Here is a 21,099-nt window from a genome sequence, read left to right on the forward strand (position 1 = left end):
GAATGGCACCTACCCCTATACGACTATTTGAAAGAAAACTCTACAATTAGCTACTAATCATGGAAACTGCTCTCTGAATATAAGTTTGGCCAATTAAAATTTGAAAACAAAATAAAACAAAAGATACTTCTGTGGACATTTGGAAGAACCTGAGCTAGAAGGCCTTTCGGACATGCAAAACTCATATGCTTCTTTTTTTGCACCAGCCTTGTTATGTTGTTGAGGGTTCCAGACTATAAATCTTTGACTTTTTTCTGCAATCATGAACTTTCTTGGGGGAATTATGCTTTGGTGATTTGTTAGGGTATTTCGAAGCTACTTTTTATTTTCGTGGGATTTAATGACCTTATATATTAGATTCCTACATAGTCTAAATAAGGAAATTAGATTTTAATAGTTAAAATTTAGTTGATTTAATACTCCTAATAAGTAATTAAATGGCTATTTTGTCTAATATAAAATTTATTTTAAAGGGTAAAAAAGGCGAGCGATATTTCGCTAAGGGCCTTCGTGCTTTTAGTATAATAATATAGATATAGATAGATATATTAATTTGTAAAACATGCACTATATATTTCATGTTACATTTCCTTGATTAAAAAAAGAAAAAAAAGAAGAAGAAGAAATGGAGCTGAGATGCACCAGGTGTAAGAAATCCGGGCAATCTAAGAATTATCTATAAAGTGGGGGTGGGGGGTGCAAAAATGCAATTTTCTCAAACTTAAACATCCCCTGATATCGTCTTCCAACTCTTAACACTGAATCTGAATCCCAACCTAAACCAATAAATTCCCCACAATTTGATACCTTAAAGTTTAAGCAACATAATCCTAAATTATGCAGCCATTGATCAGCCTAGAAATATAGCAGCAGAGTTCTTTCGATTTTTTTTAAGAAAAAAATGGTGAACAGAGGCCATAGGACAACAAGAAGAACATCTCATTTCTCAATCACTCTCTACATTTTCCTCCTCTTTGTTTTCTCAATATTCGTTTTCTTTTTCTATTCTAAAGATATATCAGAAGATGATAGAAATCCTCTCGTAATATCGGAGAAGAAGGAGCCCGAATCCGAAGAGGTCTGTTATATACTTTTTATTCATTTATTTGTATTTGTGAATTGGGTGATATGTGCTGATTTTTTGTAATTTGGACGACAAAGCATCTGGATAATTTGTTAAATTTCTGAGAATTTTAGCTTCTTATTTGGATTGAAATTGGTGGTCAGCATTTTGGAGCTAAATTACATTTGTTTGACACAGGAAAACAAAATATGACAATAATAATAGAAATAGAGGCACAAGGATTTAGGTGGTTCAGCCAATTATGTTTAATCAAACTGTATCTTAACACTTCATTCTCTAATATTTTCTTATAAAGTTCATTCTCAGCCAATTATGTTGCAAACAGTAAGCTAGTAGTTGTGAACCAATTTACTCTGAGTAGTAATCAAGTTGCAAATCAACTTATTTAATATTGAATCAAGTTGCTAGCCAACTTTCTGCCAGTCAACTTACCCTAAGTCGCAAGTGATGTTGCAAGCTAACTTAGTTCAAGTGCTAAGTAAGTTGCAAGCTAACATTCTAATTCATTTGTTTTGTCCAGATTACATTATTTATGTATGTATACAATGCTGCAGACACTTTAAGACTTAGAAAACCTTACCTGTCTCTGTTGAAATTCTTTAGTTTCTCAGTTGGTTTCGCTTGTATGGGATACCTTTGAAATGCTTTCTCCTGAGTTTGTTATCTTGCGACTCGTCATAAAAAATGAAAGTTTGTTATCTTCCTACTTAATGCTTTTGTGGATTGACATAGTTTTTGGACCTCCTAGTTTGGATTAACATGGGTAAACGATATAAAAGAAAAAAACAAGGCAAAATGGGCATATTTTGAACTTAAAGAAAGAGGCCTAATGGTGATAACCTAACATTGAACTGAAATTGGTAGTATGTAAAGAGGCCTTGTGGCAATTATGCTTATCTTGTGTCTTCACATTTCAATTTGGTAAGAGCTTTCTGATTCAGTATTTGCTTGCTTTCCTTGGCACAACACAACAAGAAATTTGAATTATCAACAAGAAAGTGTAGGGGCAAGAAAGGCAATGAATATTCAATCAATCAGTTACGCCTCAATTCCAAATTTGTTATGATGAACTGGATGAATAGTTTTAATCCATTATGTTCAGTTTCCATAGGATTCATCATGATTAAACTATTTTTATGCTGGCCATCGACCTATCACAATTCTTTTTATCCAACAATATGTTGGATAGATTTCAAGTTTTATTTCTGTTTGTTATATGAAGTGAAATTTCAATTTGTTTTAAGAAAAAAGAAAGAAAAAGAGACGACATTTGTGATAGTAAACAAGGGCTTTAGTTCCTAAATTTTTTCAAATTATAGGATGAGCTTTACTCCTTAAATTTTATGAAATAGTGTGAACAGGTTTTGGTACCTTAAAAGGGTAAAATAAGTGCCTTATGTGTGATCCTTTATTTTGTATAGGCGAAATACATAAACGACCCCTTTATTTTGTAAGTTCTCTTTTTTTGGTATACGGCTTGTATAAGGGGTTAGTTCCTAATTGTTAATAAAATTATTTACCTTATCAAAAGAAAAGTTGTCCTCAACGATCAGATAGATCGGTCAAAACATTCAAGTGGCTTAAGTGTATCACATAAACACCCGGGTGCAGCAAAACATCTGCGTGAGTTACACTTGCCAATGACATATCAAATGAACCAATTAAAGAACGACAAGTATAATTTGTAATTAATAAAACAAAAAAACAACCAAAAAATTAATCCAAAATTCCGGCGAGTTCCCAGCCTGCAAAAATGGAGTCTCACCGGACTGACCAAAAATTTGAATTGACAGAGCTCCTACAACCCAAGTACGCAAGAGATTACACGAGCAAAAGCTCTCTGATCTCGTCAATGCCCATATGTCATTGTCAAATTTTCTTGGTGGATATATGAATGCTCACAGAACAACTACATACACAAATGAGGCGAGCTGAGATGAATACATCATAGTATCCCCACAAATAAATAAAATATCCAGTAGAAATAATAACAAATTGGAAATAACAAAATTAAATCAACAGCGGTCAAGCCCGTAAAGGTCAGAGATTTAAAGCATCAAAGCAGCAGTAGACAACTACAACAACATATCCGGCGACAACGACTCTGTTCCTGGCCAACAAGTCCCCCCACTGTCACCTTCAGTTCCCACCTCCATTTTCCACCCTAATTAATCCTCTTTCAAATCTATTTTCCTTTTCTTTATAGCTTATAATCAGACACTGTGAGAATGATTAGATGACAAAACTTGGTTTCATAAATGACAAAAATAGATTTCGTAACTTATAATCGAAGGTGAAAAAATTGAAGAAGGAGAAGTGTGAAAATGAAGGTAAGTGGGGTTCACATAAAGTCAGGTTAATTTTAAAAAAGAAAAAGAAAAAAACTTAATTTTAAGGGTTTCACTCAAATGTGAATATAAAGCACACTTTGCCATGTCAGCGTGAGGGGTTCACGAGGTCTCACCTCAGTCGGGAAGAAGTGTGTAATTGGTAATACGGTCAGTTGAGGTGTCTATTTGGTCGTTGTGGACAACATATAGCTATAAAGGGGCCATTTATGTATTTCACCTTTTGTATATTTGTGGCTTGTCTTAATTGTACTTGTTTAAGTGCTTCCTGCAAAATAAGCAATTGAAGAATGATAAGGAGCCTTTTGGAAAAGAAAGGAAAATAACAAGTTTGTGTCATGCTATTGGTTTTTATCTCTCTCTTCCATTTCTATGATTTTTCTTTGTACTGGGATAGTTGCTGAGAAATTTCGTTTCAGGATTCATCAGCATTATGGTAGCTAGATATTTCAAGTATACATGTTTGTAGTTCTAAGGAATGAGTTTTTAATTAGTTTCCACATGTATTTTGCTTTGGGATTGTTTCGTCCTTTCCTCTGCTTATCAGTTTTATTTCTTTTAGGGTCAACCCTATTCAACTTATTTCCTCCAACTTATATACAAAGAGTGAATATGTAAATTATGTACTTGTATAACAGATAAATTAGAATCTTAAGGAATATTTTTCATTTGTCCTTGGTGTAACTTGTCCGGCCAGTTTGAAAATGCTTGGAGTTGTGTCTGCGTAGTGTTTGGTGTCTTGCTTGCATCAGTGACTAGCTCTCGTAATGATAACTGTTATAGACTCCTGGTAGTGAGAATGTCTCCTTTTGTCTTTTGCAGAATGCAGATAATTCTGTCTGGGAAGCTTCACACAGCCATGGTTTACATCCATGCGTCAAGCCAACTGTGAGATATAAAGGTTAAACTCTATTAGAATAGCTTGTGCCTCTTCTGCTACCTGCAACTTAAACTGGAAATAGTATCTCCATTTCCTTTTGGGGGCACTAACGCTTTTCTATGTTCTATAAAGGAGATACTCATCTGGATTTTCTCAGGATCTCGATTTTCCTGATTTTTCTTTTTTTGGGAGAGGGGGAGTTCATAGTTATTTTGGGAAACAATTTCTTTTCTATCTACTCTTATGGTGCTATCAGTTCATGCATGTGCTGATTCAAAGCTGAAACAGCAGATTTCTCGGTCATAAAAGAAAAATATCATGCCTGTGCTGTTTCCTCTGCTTTCTCTCTCTCTCAATCTCCTTGACCTGTACCACCTCAGGCACAATATGAAATTTCTATGTGCCACAACTTTTTTCCGCTCGAAAGTCTTATGCAGAATTTATCCTTCTTATCCAGCTGCTCTAGGATGGAATCGCTACTTGACTGTTAAAAGTAATGGTGGATTAAATCAAATGAGGACGGGTGTAAGTTCGATCTTTTTTTATTTCTATTTTCCGTTTTCTGTATGTTACATAATCATTCTTGTATTTTTTCCGGATAAGGTAAATAATTTTATTAAAAGAAGGGGAGAACCCCATATACAAGCTGTATACAGAACAAAGAGAACCTACACTGAAATATGGTTCTCGACAAAGGAAACCAAATCATCTATACAAATAGATACCTCATAGGCAGTGGCGGAGGCAGGATCTCCACAAAGAGGGTTCAAAATGTTTTTTTGTAGCTAGTGGGAATTGAACCCATGACCTTATGTAGATTTTGAACCCCCTTGACCACTAAACTACACTTTTGGATTGTGTTAAAGGGGGTTCAAAACTTAATATATAGAGGTAAAAAACAGATTTTGCCTTATATATACAGTGTAATTTTTCGGCGAAGGGGGTTCGGGTACCCCCTTGCGCCCCTCTAAATCCGCCCCTGTTCATAGGTATACCAAAAATAAACTAGAGAAAAAAGACTATTTTGCAACTCTACAACGTCTAGCTCACCCCCTTCAAAATCTGCTATTTCTCTCTTTCCATATCACCCACATAATGTCTAGAGGTGCAAACTTCGACGCCTGGACTTCTCTTCCCATTCTTGTAGACCCAACTGTGCAACACAAAATAATTCTTGTTTTAAACCACAAATTTCAACGGAATAGCTTTTGTTCTATTCGGGCTACGGTTAAACAAGCTAAACATTTTGGATCAGCCCACCTTGGAAATGCTAGTGGACATGTGGTAGCTTGTATATGATTCTGTGCAGATTCCTGGGGTATCATTTAACATATTGACATGATTGAAGATGAGCTATTTAGAAACCTTCAGCTTGGAAATGTGGTTAAAGTCTATTCACAGTTTTGGAGTGAATTATATGTTAGGAAGTAGCATCCATAGATAAAGGGAGAAGAGAAGTTAACAAGAAAAACAGTCTCATACGAAGTTGTGGCAAAATAACTGAATAAATTCTATATTGGTTTTGGGTAAAATAGCTGAATAGAAGATAAGACAAAGCCTGGCATGATTGGTAAGAGAATTTAGTTTTTATTGGAGAAGTACAGCTGGAAAATAATACAAGATTTACTTTTTGGTGAAAGATATAGTCTCAACTGAATTTCTAAGAGCTAGTGTCCAGTAAGCTTCTAAGTTTTGCTAATTTGCTGTTTCGTTGATAAGACGATTATATCATGACTTGTAGAGAGCTGACTCGCGAATCTTTCATGTTGTTGATTGTGGATGTAGTCACATCTCATTATTAATATCATTGTGGTCATGGTCATGCCCATTTTTTAGGCAAATATGTCCAAATATTTGTAAGTTGATGAATTTTTCCCTTCAGTCTTAATGTGTCAATTTGCTTTTCTTCTTCTTTTTACTTACAGATAGCTGACATGGTGGCAGTGGCACACGTAATGAATGCAACTTTGGTAATTCCTCAATTGGACAAGCGATCGTTCTGGCAAGATTCAAGGTCATATTTTGTTCTTTACTGTGTCTCTCACAACTTTACATTGCTTGTCTTTCTTTTAGAAATGTTTTTATACATTGCCTGAGACTGTTTGTGGCCTTTTCTTGTTTCTTCTAGAATGCTGATGAGTGCTTTAATCTCTAGCAATTCTTTTTTATTTTCACTTTATCTAAACATACTTACTCTTGTTTGTTCTAATGGGCTAATGTACAGTACATTTTCAGATATATTTGATGAGAACCATTTCATTGAAACATTACAAGGGGACCTCAGGATTATTAAAGAGCTTCCCAAAGAAATAGAATCATTACCTCGAGCTAGGAAGCACTTTACGTCATGGTCAGGAGTGGGTTACTATGAAGAAATGACACAATTGTGGAAGGAGCATCAGGCATGTAATCTTATTCCTATCACCTTCTTCTTAAAAGTAGATTATCTTAACCTCTCTCTTGCAATGGACCCAAAACAAGAAATTGTTGCTACCTTGTTGCCCTTGCTTGCTGTCAAGGGAAATTGTTAATATTTAAATGGACGACCATGGAACATGATGTTGTTGGCGAAGTTATTATGATAATGTGTTCTCTAGTTGAACTGTATTATATATCTATATGCTCAACATGTTAGTAGTGTTCATGGTGGTCGTAGCGATTCAGTTTTTCTTGTTGTACCATGTAAGATAGTGTCTCTTTTCAAACAACTAATATGATAAATAACCTTCGGTTATCTTATTCAATTCAATGGAAAATAAGGGACATCTTCACCCATTATTAGCAGAAAATAAAAAAAAATTCAAGTGTATTATATCACTGCCAATGCTTGACTCGAGGTGGTCCTAACATATGGATGCATTACTACCAAAAACTTGCGAATATTTATCAGTTCGATTCCTTGTTGTACATGGAAGGCTGTTATTTACCATTGGAATTTATTAGGCAAGAAAAAAATAACTTTCTTTTCGATAGTCAGTTATTAAAGCCCTTCTAAAATTATCAGCTGCTATGAGATGTCAGAGAGATGACATTTAATCCCAAAATTATCAAATCCTGGAGGGGATTTGAGTTGTTGTTTTATTAACCTTATCAGTTTATTATGTTGATATTATCAATATAATCCATAATCAAAGAGTCTCTATTTCCATTTCCTTTTGTTCGGGGGACTTGATCCTAATTTTCTTTTGTCTTCTCTAGCAAATTATATGTCTGAAATTGAAAATTGGCTTATTGCATCTTAATTGCAGGTAATTCATGTTGCTAAATCTGATTCTCGCCTTGCAAACAATGAACTGCCTCTTGATATTCAGAGATTAAGATGTCGTGCTCTATATAATGCTCTCCGCTTCTCTCCTCCTATTGAGAGACTTGGAAAGGTTAGAACAATCATTTGAGAAATTTGCTTACAGTTTTGGACTAGTTGTTCTGGTCACACCAGAAACACTTATTCCTTTCGTTTCAATTTGTATGATAGACTTTTCTTATTACTCCGTTTAAAAAAAAAGCGACACATATATTTGGCAATAATCTAACTTTAAACTTTTAATTTTACCCATTTCACCCTTTATGAGAAGCTTTTATAGCCGCACAAATGTTATGGTCCCACAAGGCTTTTACCCTTTAACCTTCAAGACCACAAGTTTCAAAAATCTTCTTTCCCCCCTTAAAGTCAAATTGCGTCATATAAACTGAAACGGAGGGAGTATGTAGTTTTGCAATCCCCTTTTGGATAGTCACACTACACTGGATCTTTTTGTTGGCTATGGTATTTCCACTAATTTTTTTGGTGTCCAGATCTCCTTGATTAAGAATGGCATTCAAATTATGAAATAAATATGCTGTATATTAGGTGTAGGATTCTCATGCCTGTTTATCCTGGCAAAATGATTAAAAGAAAACAGTTATTCACCCATATTATCCATTAAAAAATGGGTTGGATATTGAACTTTTTAAAAACGGGTCATACATGGATAAGAACCATAATATCCACTTAGAAAATGGATAACCAACGGATAACTAATGGGTTTAACTTATACATTTGTATAGCCTTAAATTGGGGGTTCCTCAATTTTGGGAGACTAGGAATTCTCCAAAAGTGATCATATTCAAGGAGGCATGGATATCCATATGATCCGCCGGTTAACCCGTTTTTTGTCCGTATTAAATCTGGGTCGGGCCAGATATTGTATCCGTTTTTGCATTACCCGTTTTCGACCCGCCCATATCCGACCCGATCCACCCGTTTGCTCCCCCTAAATACAAGTTTATCTACATCCTTTTATGTTTTGGATCTCATTTGTAAGGTCTCCAACTAGAATTCCTCATTAATTAGGGTTTGGTAATACATATGATGAAACTACAGAAGCTTGTGAACCGGCTCCGAACAAGAGCAAGTAGATATGTTGCACTCCATTTGAGATATGAGAAGGACATGCTATCTTTTACTGGCTGTACGTACGGTCTTACTGATGCAGAAGCGGAGGAGCTTCGCGTGATGAGGTTATCTATAACTCTCTCATTATCACTATCATATTTTGTCGTGATTTTCCTATAATATATGCCTTAAATTAAGTTCATTGTATTAATGATTATCTGCATGAAGGACATGCTATCTATAAAAAAAAAGTTCATTGTATTAATGATTATCTATAACTCTCTCATTTGAGATATGAGAAGGACATGCTATCTTTTACTGGCTGTACGTACGGTCTTACTGATGCAGAAGCGGAGGAGCTTCGCGTGATGAGGTTATCTGTAACTCTTTATTTTTATTTGTATAAGGGAGGTTATCTATAACTCTCTCATTATCACTATCATATTTTGTCGTGATTTTCCTATAATATATGCCTTAAATTAAGTTCATTGTATTAATGATTATTTGCATGAAGGAGGGCAAGTTCCTTGATCACAATCATGGCTTGTAGGTTATTTAGGAGCGGCAAGTTCCTTGATCACAAGTTTATACATACAGGCGGTGAAAGAAGAGTATCCAACCCAAAACCTTAAGGCAATGGATGGAGTGGCCTAAGGCTTGATAAACCCCTTTGGAAACTCTTACATAACAGATGAGGGGAGTGTATTCTTTAACACCTTCTTGCATGTGTAACCCCGTTGCGTTTAACCGTGCACTGAATTTTGTCCCTTTTTTTTAAGAAGATTTAAGAGTGGACCTAATGTATAGAGAGAGAGATTAGGCTCAACAGTCTAAAGAGTGGGCTGGAACTAAGAGGATAGTAGGCTCAGCAGGCTAAGAAGTGGGCCGAGCAAAGTTTGTAGCTCAATGGGCTGAATAAAGAGAGAGAAGCACAGCGCAACTCCATAGGTTGAGTTGAGGGAGAGAAGCCCAGAGCAATAAACTAGAAGAGAGAATGCGGTTATGCAAACGGGCTCACCAAAGTTTTGCTATGATACCATGTAAAGAAATCGACCTTGGGCCTGACTCAATCTAAAAAGCTAGCTCATGAGGTAGGATTGCCGAAAACCTTATAAGGAGACAAACAACCTATACTTCCACCAATATGAGACACTTAAAACCCCACACACCTAAGCCTGCCAATTGGAGCGTGGACAACATAATATGGGGGTCCAACATTGAGAGACACAATAACTGGAGTGAGTTTGGCGCCGATATTAAGTTGAAATGTGTGACCATCTCGTCTAAAAACTTAAGCTTTTAGAGAGATCACACTTTTAATTTACTTAAATATGTCTTCAACACATCCCCTAACGTGCGGGCCTGATTCTTTTTCATAGTGCAAGCACGTAAAAATTCTTTTCAATAATGGGTGGCGGTAAAATTTGTTGCCTCTCTGGTACTATTTTGAAAGAATCTGGGCATCCAACCAAAAACCTTACGTCAATGAGTGAAGTGGCCTAGGACTTTATGTTTCGTTTGGAAATCCTTACACAACCACGAGGACAAGTGTATTCTCTAACACAGGATATTTAGAGCCTTCAGATTGAATTGTGAAATTTCAGAAGCTCTTCTTCTGTACAACTTACTCATACACAGGCTCTGTGAGACACATACTATACTATGCATGTCAAAATGTCATCTATGTATTTTATTTAACATCAAAGCAACTGCTCCAATTCATCTGGTTTCATGGTTTCTTGTAAGAGGGCGGACTCTGCTTAGATCTTTTCCCTTTTCTTCAGTTGTAGGCTTGTAGCAATGATCTTTAGAATGACAACCAATGTGTTATGTAATATCTAATGTTACTCATCTATGACTAGAGAGAATACAAATCATTGGAAGATTAAGGTTATCAACTCAACTGAACAGAGAATTGATGGTTTCTGCCCTCTCACTCCGAAGGAGGTTGGATTATTTCTTCAGGCTCTTGGTTATCCTCCGTCAACATTGATTTATATTGCTGCTGGAGAAATTTATGGTGGTAACACTCACCTCTCAGAGCTCACATCTCACTTTCCTAATGTTATTTTCAAGGTTTGTTCCTGCACCTTATCATTCTGTCAGTCATGCAGCTCGAAGTTAATTTCTTTCACAAATAGTGTATTCTACCTACCAAACCAAATGTCTTACTGATGGCAGGAAATGCTGGCAACGCCAGAAGAACTGAGAGGGTTTGCCAATCATGCCTCACAAACTGCAGCACTCGATTATCTCATCTCTGTAGAGAGTGATGTTTTCATTCCATCACACTCAGGTAATATGGCAAGAGCAGTTGAGGGGCACCGCAGATTCTTAGGCCACCAAAAAACAATCACTCCTGACAGGTACTCAAGTAATTAATGAAATTTTGCTGTTGCTTTTGGTTGGTATAGAGTTTCAGTTCGTGTGGTTTGCAAGTGATTTTTTTGTTTGATTTTATCAATTTTAGAAGGGTGATTTTTCAAGTTTTCTTTTAGCACTGCTAAGCTTGGAATTTTTCTTTATTGAGGTGTTACCAGTGCCTTCATTTAGGGCACAAATCAACCATTCTTTTTTATTTAAATGCTTCACAAAGAGGCTATGAGTACATGGGATAGAAATAGTTGAAAAATTCACCTACAAATCAGGGAGTGCTATGGTAACATGAAAGTTCATCTTGACTGGCATGTTGGAGGTGCTATTGGGGAACAGCTTAGCATTCTTATAGGGAAGAGTCATATAGAAGTCCTTAAAACTTTGAAATTGCGCTTGTTGGATTAAGTTTTGTGGCCTTGGACTCTTCATCTACATATTTAAAGCAACGTAATTGCTAAATTATGCAGGAAAGGCTTAGTTGAAATATTTGATAACCTGGAAGCTGGTCAGCTTGAAGGACCATCATTTTCACATCTTGTCAAGCATTTGCATAAGAACAGGTGATAATACATACGCAATGGATACTCACATTATCGCTTGCACTTGTTCATGTAATTGTTTCTGTCGAAAGTTTTTTCTCTCTGTTTCTGTTACTTGGATGCAACCATGGGCCCTGGGAGTAATAACTTCAGGAATTGAACCAAGGGACTTTACTCTGGCATTGGCTGCTACTAGATTCCTGGTTAAAGAATAATTTTATGTTGGGAGATATATAACCTCCCACATCGATTGTGCAAGAGCTTCTAAGGGGTTCATAATGGTCAAAACTCAGATTCTTTTACATAATATGAGCACCAAAATTTGGTAAGCTCGTTCTCTCACGTATAGGTCCAAGAAAACTTAGATTTTTTTCACATTGTATGAGCACCAAAATTTGTTAAGTTCGTTATCTCACGTATAGCTCCTCTCTCATAATCATTTTCTTTGCACTCTGACCAGTTGTTTATTGTTCTCTTTATTTTATTGCTTTGGACTTCTTTCTCAACGCAATCGATCAAGCTACTAACTCCTGCTTTATGTCAGCATCTCAGTCCGTTGAGCTTGTTCTCTCTCTCTCTCTCTCTCTCTCTCTCTCTGTTTCAGACCCCCTTTCTTAGATTCTTGAGCTTATCGCTCATCTCAAGTCCACTCTTTTTCCTGTTGAACCTCTGTGAGCTCCTTAAAATATAGTTGAGACTCGAGAGAAAACAGGAAAAGAAAAAAACAAGAAAAGCCAAAAAATAAATTATCTTCAGTACACGTCTAAACCCGTAAATCTGGGTTATACATGCAAGATGATGTTACAGATAAATACCATCCCATGTCAGTTTTAGATGGTTTTTCCAAGGGATTTGTAACGGTTTGGGATTATTTCACCCATTGTTGTAAGATTTTGGGTTTGATACTATATTCTTTCACATTTTAATCCTACCACGTGCTCTTCACATTCTGGTATTAGATATTAGATCATTCTGATTCAAGCAGCAGAAATCTTAATTTAAAGCTGGAATCTTGTCAAAGTATTTCCAAAGAAAAACGTTTCAACTAATCATTTCAAAAACTTCTTGATTTAAAAGCTTTTCAACCTGTTTCCAGGAAACTTATGTACCTAGTAAACAACAACCGGTTGTAAACTGTTTTGGAGGGAATTGTAAAGCCTTCAACAATTACAACCATGTTAAAGTTTGCTTGATAACTGATAAATTCCTGACTTATAATTAATACATTACACATATTGCAACTTATAGGCAAGGCGCTCCAAGAAAAAGAGCTGGTGCTCCCCCGGGAGTCAAAGGTCGAGCAAGACTAATCATTTCAAAAACTTCTTGATTTAAAGGCTTTTCAACCTGTTTCCAGGAAACTTATGTACCTAGTAAACAACAACCGGTTGTAAACTGTTTTGGAGGGAATTGTAAAGCCTTCAACAATTACAACCATGTTAAAGTTTGCTTGATAACTGATAAATTCCTGACTTATAATTAATAAATTACACATATTGCAATTTATAGGCAAGGCGCTCCAAGAAAAAGAGCTGGTGCTCCCCCGGGAGTCAAAGGTCGAGCAAGATCAAGACTGGAAGAGCCATTTTACCAAAATCCATATCCGGAGTGTATATGCAGTTCTAGAACCAGAGTGAGAAAATAAAGGGGTTACTTCTTGTCTGCTTCCAGCCAGCAGGTCTCTCTTGTTCTCAGTCATCTAAATGCCTGAAATCATATATTTTCAACCATCTTATTCAACTTCAGTTTCTCTGTTCCTGATTATTTGTTGGCCATTTTAGCTATGGTGGTAACTAAGCTTTCAATTTTTGTACATTAGACTAGTGATTAAGTATCTTGGTACATATGCAATATGGCCTTTTCTTGTCCATCTCTCACACTCCTCAATCCCTCTTACACCAATTTTTTTTCCAGTATTTATCTTTGTAAACAAATAATGATATATTGGAATCAGGAGCAAAAAATGTTTAATCTCTTAGTAAATTGCCTCTGGGGGTACCTAAATCTTCAAAATAATCTCTTCTTCCTAGTTTAATCCATATTCTCCTTAGTTTATTTGTCCAACTAAATGTTAGACAATGACACGATCTTTTCCAACAATGAGAATGAACATTCTGTTTCTAATGGATTAAACATGAATTTCATAACAATCATAAGAAAAAAGAAAATCTTTAAAATATAGTTTAGGCCATCTTATTCTTCTAGTTTATTACATATAATAACACTTGTATTTACCCTACCAAATATTAGACAACTGCAGAATCATATTGGAGAATGAGAACAAGCATTCTCTTTCCAATAGTATAAGTTCAGCAATGTGATTTACAATCTTCAGACTCTAAATTGTACAAGATTAGGGTTTATTTCTTCAGGTATCGATCGTTGAGGCGGGAACTTGGGAAGGAGGCCAGCAATGCGCTTGGCTGTCTCAAGGTACTTTACATACCTGCAAATTAGGCCTTCTTTTGTGATGCCTTCTCCATGGTTGTGGTTTTTTGTGTTGTGGCAATCTAGGTTCAATCCCTTCATTGGCAAGCCACAAAAATGGCAATTTTGATCTTTCCCAATGAGTGCCTCCTCGAAAGCCTTTTTGTTGAAAGTCCAAGCACCACTCTTCCAGTTGAAATTGTAAATTGGAAGGTACCTCTGTCCATAAATGGCTATGAATTCTATTGCTGCTATAATGAACTCAAATTCTTCCTTGGACATGTAGTAGGGAAAACTGACCCTTGTCCATCCCGGCTTCACTCCAGTATAGCCCTGTTAAATGTCAAATAAATACTGAATGTCTAAACCTTGAAATTCAATTATAGTGTACCCAACAATCTATTAACCAAATATGCCCTCCATATAGAGATGGCATGTAGAAAACTTAGTGAACTACCTAAGATACATTTGTGTAAAGTGTAGGCTCACCAATTCGATTGCAGCTTTAAAGGCAAGCGACTGAGGCTCATCAATCTTGATTAAGGTATGTCCATAGGGTCCTGCACAAGCACACCCTCCTCTAGCCTGGATACCAAATAGGTCATTAAGCAGTTTAGCGACAAAACGGCCGTGAAGAGGCTTATCTTTCTTGTTTCCCGTCTCTCTCCATAGGTAAAGCTTGTTGTTTTCACCACTGTTATCACTTGATGAAGAGTAAGTTGTGGTATAAATGAGAAAAGAAAGCACAGCTTGTCTCTTCGCTGTTACATTTCCCAAAACCCATATATTAGGGTTCAGGAGAAGCCTTTCTAGTGCAAGTTGAATATAGCCGTGCTCCATTCTTTCGATTACTTTGTGACTTATGAACTCTTTCACCCAAAATGCTAGAGCTGTTCTCACTTTCTGGATGATTGGTGGTGTTCCAGCCTCCTCCCTTTCTTCAATGTTCTCCACATAGATTGTATCCTGGTAATTGTACCATAAAAATCAAGTAACTATCCTTAGAGCTGAGCTGAAAAGAGACGAAAATAAACAGAAAAGCTAAACATTTTCTGAAGAAAAACAGTTAGATGTGTCAATTAGTTATATAATTTATCTTCTCCAGTATTTTTTATTGTAACCAGAGAAAAGTTTAGTCTGGTTTACATAATCTAGTTTGATATTTATAGTTTTTGTTCTTTAAAGATTCGGGATGATATGGTGTTGCCCCATGCAGAGTGCCTTTTTGTAACTAAGAGAAAGAAAGCAAAAGCAGCCCTCAGGGCTTTGGCCTAGTGGGTATGGCTTTGGCCTAGTGGGTAAAGAGTGCAATGCGTGACGTATGGGTTAGGCGCATGTTACGGGTTCGAACCCTGCCGCATACCAAGTCTTTTATTTAAGTGGAGAAGGGTGTAAAAATAGCATGTGTTGACCACTTTTTGGGCGCATGTGAAACTATAGAATACTGTCCTGAAGTTCAGTTTTTGCAACTTAAATCTCCAGGACAGTGTCCTCAAAATTTCTCCAGAATACTTTCTGACTGCATCGATAAAAAGCAATGGCACCAAGCGCTTCAGGGCCTTCCCAACAACGACTTTCATTTAATTCTTTTTTGCTGCTCAATATTTACATAAAGATCCATGGTTTGTTCCCTTTCTTTTTCTCTTTTTAGTTTTGGGTGTCTAGTGAAGTATATTATGCTGAAACAATTATCAACTCTGACAAATGAGAATGCACCCATTTGAGTATTTCACCTGCAGCCACTTATTTGGTTTTGTCATCCCAGCTTCTTTTGCTCATTTCATTTAGCTTCCGTTTCAGTGCTATCTGCAGCTTAGCATCTTAGTCTAAAGCAACTCTGATGGACTGAGGAAAGCTTGTTCTTCAGCTTCAAAAGTTTCCTTGAGTTTTAATTTACAAAACTGAACTCTAGGATAATGTCCCTTTGTAGCTTGTTCTTCAGTTTCAAACTCCAGCGCTATGTCCTGGAGTTTTAAGATACAAAACCTGAACTCCTGGACAGTGTCCTGAAGTTCAAAAAAAGCGAAAAGATGAAGAGGCGAGTCTCTGCTGCTTTAAGTTGGGTGTAATTATTGTTCCAAATATCATTTTCCCAATGAAAATGGCTAAATTTCGGCTAGTTTTGGAAATGTGGCTTATTTTCAAATAGCAGTTGTAAAAGTGGCTATTTGTGAGTAATTATGGGGGGAAGGTAGTTTTATAGCGCTATTTAAGGCGTATCCGCTTATAAAAAGACATACCTTTTCATAAAAGGGGTTGACAAAATCAACAGTTCCACCACCACAAGTTGATGGAGGTGAAGTTCTCAACCGATAGAGTGCCTTGTTCATTAAAAGGATTCCCGGTGTCCCTGGCCCTCCAAGAAACTTGTGGGGACTAAGGAAAACAGCATCATAGCCATCTGTTTCTCCTGATCTCATGTCTATTTTTGCATAAGGGGCACTGCATGATGAGAACAAATGGTTAAAGAATATATACCCAAAACTAAAAAAAAGTGGAAATAGGACAACAAATAGGTTTTAAGTTGCATACAGTAAACCAGAAATGTAGTTTAACCTATGATAGCAGGTGGATTTACATCTTACAACTAACACAGTTCTCTATTCGTGGATCAGAAGCAATTTGTTTAGCCTTACAACAGTCCCAAGATATGATTTCTAATACATCTCTGGAGCAAGCTCGAACACATTGAGATCTTGCTGGAATTGCTACATATAAAATTGAGCATAGTTTTGCAAAGAAATAGCCTACTTGTTTTTCCAGAAGATATGGGAAGCATGCTTAATATCATTGAATGATTGTCCCTACCGCTGGTTGTTTGAAGAAACCCTCTACTTCAATTGGTATTCGATTTTCTTTAATCAGGTTACGAAGTAATATTTTATCATAAAGATTTAATTATAGTTACGTTATAAGGGGTTAGTTCTATACACTGACGGTGTTACATACCTTGTGGCGAAATCAAAGCAAGCATAAGCTCCATTTTTGTGAAGAAGACGAGCGATGGCTCTCGTATCAGAGTAAGTTCCAGTGACATTACTACAGGCTGAGAATGAACCCAACAATGGCCTATTCGTAGACTTATAGAACTCAAGCTGAGCTCTCAAAGCTTCAATATCCGCAAGACCGTTTTCATCCAAACCAATCTCCACAACTTCTGCTAAACTTTGTCTCCATGAAAGGATGTTGGAGTGATGCTCATAAGGTCCAACAAAGACCACCCATCTCTCTTTTGTTTCATTTCGGAAGCATTTTGTGAGGACTTTTTCTCTTAGGATTGAAGGGACTGATATCCCCATGACTTCTTGGAGCCTTTTAATGGCTGCAGTTGAACCAGAACCACAAAATATGATAGCATCTTCTTCTCCTCCCCCTAAGCATTTCTTCGCGTAGGCTGCTGCTTCATTCACTATTTTCGTGGTTTGGTATCCCACATAACTGTCACTGGTATGACTGTTACCTTTACAAAATAAAATCAAGAAGGTAAATTACACTACTGACTGTAAAAATTTTGGGGTATATATAGAAAGAACTAAAGGAAACTTACCATAAAAAGGAAGGACGTTGTCAGTGATGTAATTTTCAATATAGCGAAGGCATCTTCCAGAGGCAGTGTGATCAGCATAAGTAAGCCTACGTTTCCCAAAGGGTGTCTCAAAATCGATATTTTCACCAATGATCTGAGAACGCAGCCATGAAAGTTTCTTTTCTGCAGAGTCACTCTTGGAAGCACCATCCTTCCCTAGCATATGAAATGACTCAATTCTACTCCTCAACTCCTCTCGAGAAGCAACAGACGAAGAACTAGTACTAGAATATTTAAATGGTATAACGTCAGATATATTTTTACACTATCAGGTCATTCAAAACTATCTACAAGTTATGATTCATAATTTATAATGCTGAAAATAAGGCAGATCATCTGCTGCTATAAATAAAAGTGACATGATAATGTAAAAATTCTTTATACTATAGTGAGTATTAATTTAACTCTTTTGAAATGAATTTTTAGTAAAAGATTTTAACTTGTATAGACGGAGAGTAAAAAAAATTCATACTACCTGTTTACCCAAATAGTAGACCAATACTACCTTTGTAGATTCAAGTACGAAACATTTGAGTTTTGACCATGTGTTGCTTAACAATAAAGATATTATACCTTACAACACTCTTCGTGTAATTTTAGAATATGTGAAATTTTAATTTAAAACAGTTATTTAATATAGTTTTACATAGCTGCGAAAATTAATCTTCTTAAGCAATAATGTTCTTTTATCTATTACTCGTATTTCACCTTTTATCGATAAAATTTCAAGAATTAAATCTAACATGAGAGTGATCCAAAAGTTAAACTATATATATGTCTACATCTTAAAATGCTATTTAATTACTATTTTAAAACAATCTAAGTATTATATATAGGACTACAAATCTATAACAAGTTTGGAATATGTTAAAAGTACGTAAATCTTGCTTCCTAAGTTTAGACCACTTACACTTCGGGGTTGCTCAATTGGTTCGGAGGGATAACCTGAGATCGAATCTCCCCTCAATGCCTTTTGGTTGAGCCTGTCGCACAGGGCTTGCCTAGTGCGGTTTATATTCTCTGTGTGGTTTGCAGGCATATTACACATGGGGAGGTTTACCAAGTGCGCACAAAGTACTCACCATCACCCGAAGGGCAAAGGCTGTGACAGAAGTTGTAGCGAATGCGGGTTTCCCTCTTAAAAAAAGTTTAGACCACTTGAATTCGTATTGTACCCATTGATTAATGCGAAACTATAGGAACAATTACGTCCATTTTCCTTTTCATGGGCCACTCACCCCATCTCTACTCAACTTTCCCTTTATAACTAAAAGACAATGAATTATATTCTTGAAAGGGAAAGAAACAAAAGAATTACAGTACTTACTTTTGATCTGGTGGCTGTACTTTGTATTAATACTTCGCCAATGATAAAAAAGGCACTTAATCTTTGAATTGACCACTCTTGTTAGAGTGATCAAAATCTAACTCTGATATATCAAGAACTCTAAGAGCAGCCTTTCTATTAGAAACGAACTGAATTTTCAATTGAGAAAAAGGGGAAATTGCAGCTTCAACATCTTGCCGTGAACACAGAGAAGAAAAACTATATATATTGAGATTTTAGGCATGGACACCTTTTTTTCTTCTTTTAATAATTGAAATTAATATGTGGGGTCCATCCATTGTAGAGCAAAATAAATATGGCATGTGCCTATGATTTTTGCTGATCAAGTTCTGTGGACAAAATTCATCTTTGTTGGCCAAGGCATGGAATATGTGGTTGGAGGCCACGACTGCTATAAATATAGGAGGTTTCTCTTCAGTTGATACATTAGATGATTAGAAACAAGAGCGAGAATATTACAGATACCGTAAAAGGAAAGTCTTAGATAACAAATAAAGAGTGTGAGCTATATTATAGTGATGCGAGAAAATTAAAAGAAAGTTTTTTCTTTTAAGTGTGTAGTGATTTTTAAGTATTTTACTTAGTACTACTAAGTATAATTTTTTTTAAACATGTAGTAGTCTTTTAAGTATTTTACTTACTACTATTTAGTATAAATGTTTTTACGATAGTGAATGACTTTTCTCCCGATCGGTTGATGATTTTTTTCCCAAGGCAAAAGGAGTTTTCATATTAAAATCTTGGTGTTTTTTTTTGTGTGTGAGTACAATTTAATTTATCCTCTTAATTTTTAAGGGTTAAAAAACTATACACCTCTTAACCTTTTGAATGGGAACGACAACTCCTTCATACTCAAAAGTCATTATCAGTAAAAATATAAAGTCAGAACAATCCCTCTTTGTGGAGGGAATATTTTTGGCACTATGAAATGTCTTTGCGCTATATTCCTGGTAAAATTTTATTTGCATAAATCATAGTCATTCACTTTTAACTTTTAAGTGAAAGCTTGGCTGACTAGTATAGGAATTTGAGAAAAACCTAATTTGCATGGTCATAATATTTTTGTAATATATTCATTGAGTTATTGAGTTTATTCCAATATGTTCATTATTTTCCTTTACAATTGAAGTTCTTTTGTACTTATATTTATTTAATGCAAGAGAATGAAAAGTATTCCAGTATGTTCATTGTCTGTTAGGTGGTAGTTTATAGAATGGTCTAAAGCCATTTAGCCTGTACGTAGGGGCAGGTACGAGATATAAATGCGAGGAACAAAGAGATGGGTTTGCATTTTTAGAAGATTTTTGTGATTTAAATTTTAAAGTGTAAGCTTAGGTGTTCAAAGAGAGAAGGACATGATATATGCTTGAAGTATTGTGGGATTTAATCTGAGGAGTTTCGTTCCTTCTGGGACATGGGAACAAGACAAGTGCCCTTGCTACAGGGACAATAACAACACTAAGGGTCATTTGGTTGAGAAACGAGTTATGTCTGGATTAGTTATTCCGAGATTGTTATAGACAAAATTATAAAATAATGCATTCCATAAGTTGACGTTGAAAACCAAAGAAAACTTATACATAGAGAAGAAATATGAAGGAGGAACTCGATGATTTTATTGAAACAAATATGACTATATATAGCCTTACATAACCGACGTCTAAAGCTAAAACTATGTTTCCTAGAGTCTAACAAGTTCTGATGACGTGACGAACTCGATAAACAAAGAACTCTAATAACATTAGGAAGCTAAACAATAAAAGATTCCTCCCTTAAATTGAATGCTATGAGCACTCAGTTTATCTTAGACTTAAAACAAACTCTCAACAATTCTCGCAACTTCAAGAAGACATCCAACCTGAGGGGTTTAGTCATCACATCAGCTAATTGTTCCTTTGTACCGCAGTAAACCAGTTCCATAGTGCCATCTTTTGTGAGTTCTCGCAGGAAGTGAAAACGCACATCTATGTGCTTGCTGCGACCATGCATAACTGGATTTTTTGAAAATTTAATTACAGAACTATTATCATAGTGAATAATAGATGTCTTGCCTTGATTGGGATGCACTTTTCTAATACCCTCTTCAACCAAACAGCTTGGCATGCATATGAAGCAGCATCTATAAATTCTGCTTCT

At 36.0% G+C, this 21,099-nt stretch overlaps 2 protein-coding genes across 3 annotated transcripts; one reads left to right on the forward strand and one right to left on the reverse strand.

The window, feature by feature from the left end:
* Positions 1–720: 720 nt before the first annotated feature.
* On the forward strand, positions 721–13,598 carry LOC107823889 (O-fucosyltransferase 38). Its single transcript, XM_075224950.1, has 11 exons — positions 721–1,078; positions 4,255–4,333; positions 4,770–4,837; positions 6,238–6,326; positions 6,537–6,714; positions 7,561–7,689; positions 8,676–8,812; positions 10,550–10,763; positions 10,869–11,053; positions 11,531–11,623; positions 13,112–13,598. Exons 1-11 carry the CDS (start codon positions 902–904, stop codon positions 13,245–13,247), a joined length of 1,485 nt encoding a protein of 494 aa, XP_075081051.1. The 5' UTR covers positions 721–901; the 3' UTR covers positions 13,248–13,598.
* Positions 13,599–13,760: 162 nt separating this feature from the next.
* Positions 13,761–19,157, reverse strand: LOC107823888 (uncharacterized). Of its 2 annotated transcripts, none has more exons than XM_016650592.2 (6): positions 18,943–19,157; positions 17,577–17,839; positions 16,979–17,489; positions 16,270–16,471; positions 14,519–14,995; positions 13,761–14,362 (listed from the first exon to the last, which is right to left on the reverse strand). In XM_016650592.2, the coding sequence occupies exons 2-6, from the start codon at positions 17,776–17,778 to the stop codon at positions 13,934–13,936; spliced, it is 1,821 nt and encodes a 606-aa protein (XP_016506078.2). In that variant the 5' UTR covers positions 17,779–17,839; positions 18,943–19,157; the 3' UTR covers positions 13,761–13,933. The 2 variants fall into 2 exon arrangements, with proteins under 2 accessions (XP_016506078.2, XP_016506079.2); XM_016650593.2 differs by lacking the exon at positions 18,943–19,157 and adding an exon at positions 18,526–18,934.
* Positions 19,158–21,099: the final 1,942 nt, after the last annotated feature.

This window comes from Nicotiana tabacum, chromosome 11 (genome assembly GCF_000715075.1).
Source record: "Nicotiana tabacum cultivar K326 chromosome 11, ASM71507v2, whole genome shotgun sequence".
In the NCBI taxonomy this organism is placed as follows: Eukaryota; Viridiplantae; Streptophyta; class Magnoliopsida; order Solanales; family Solanaceae; genus Nicotiana; species Nicotiana tabacum.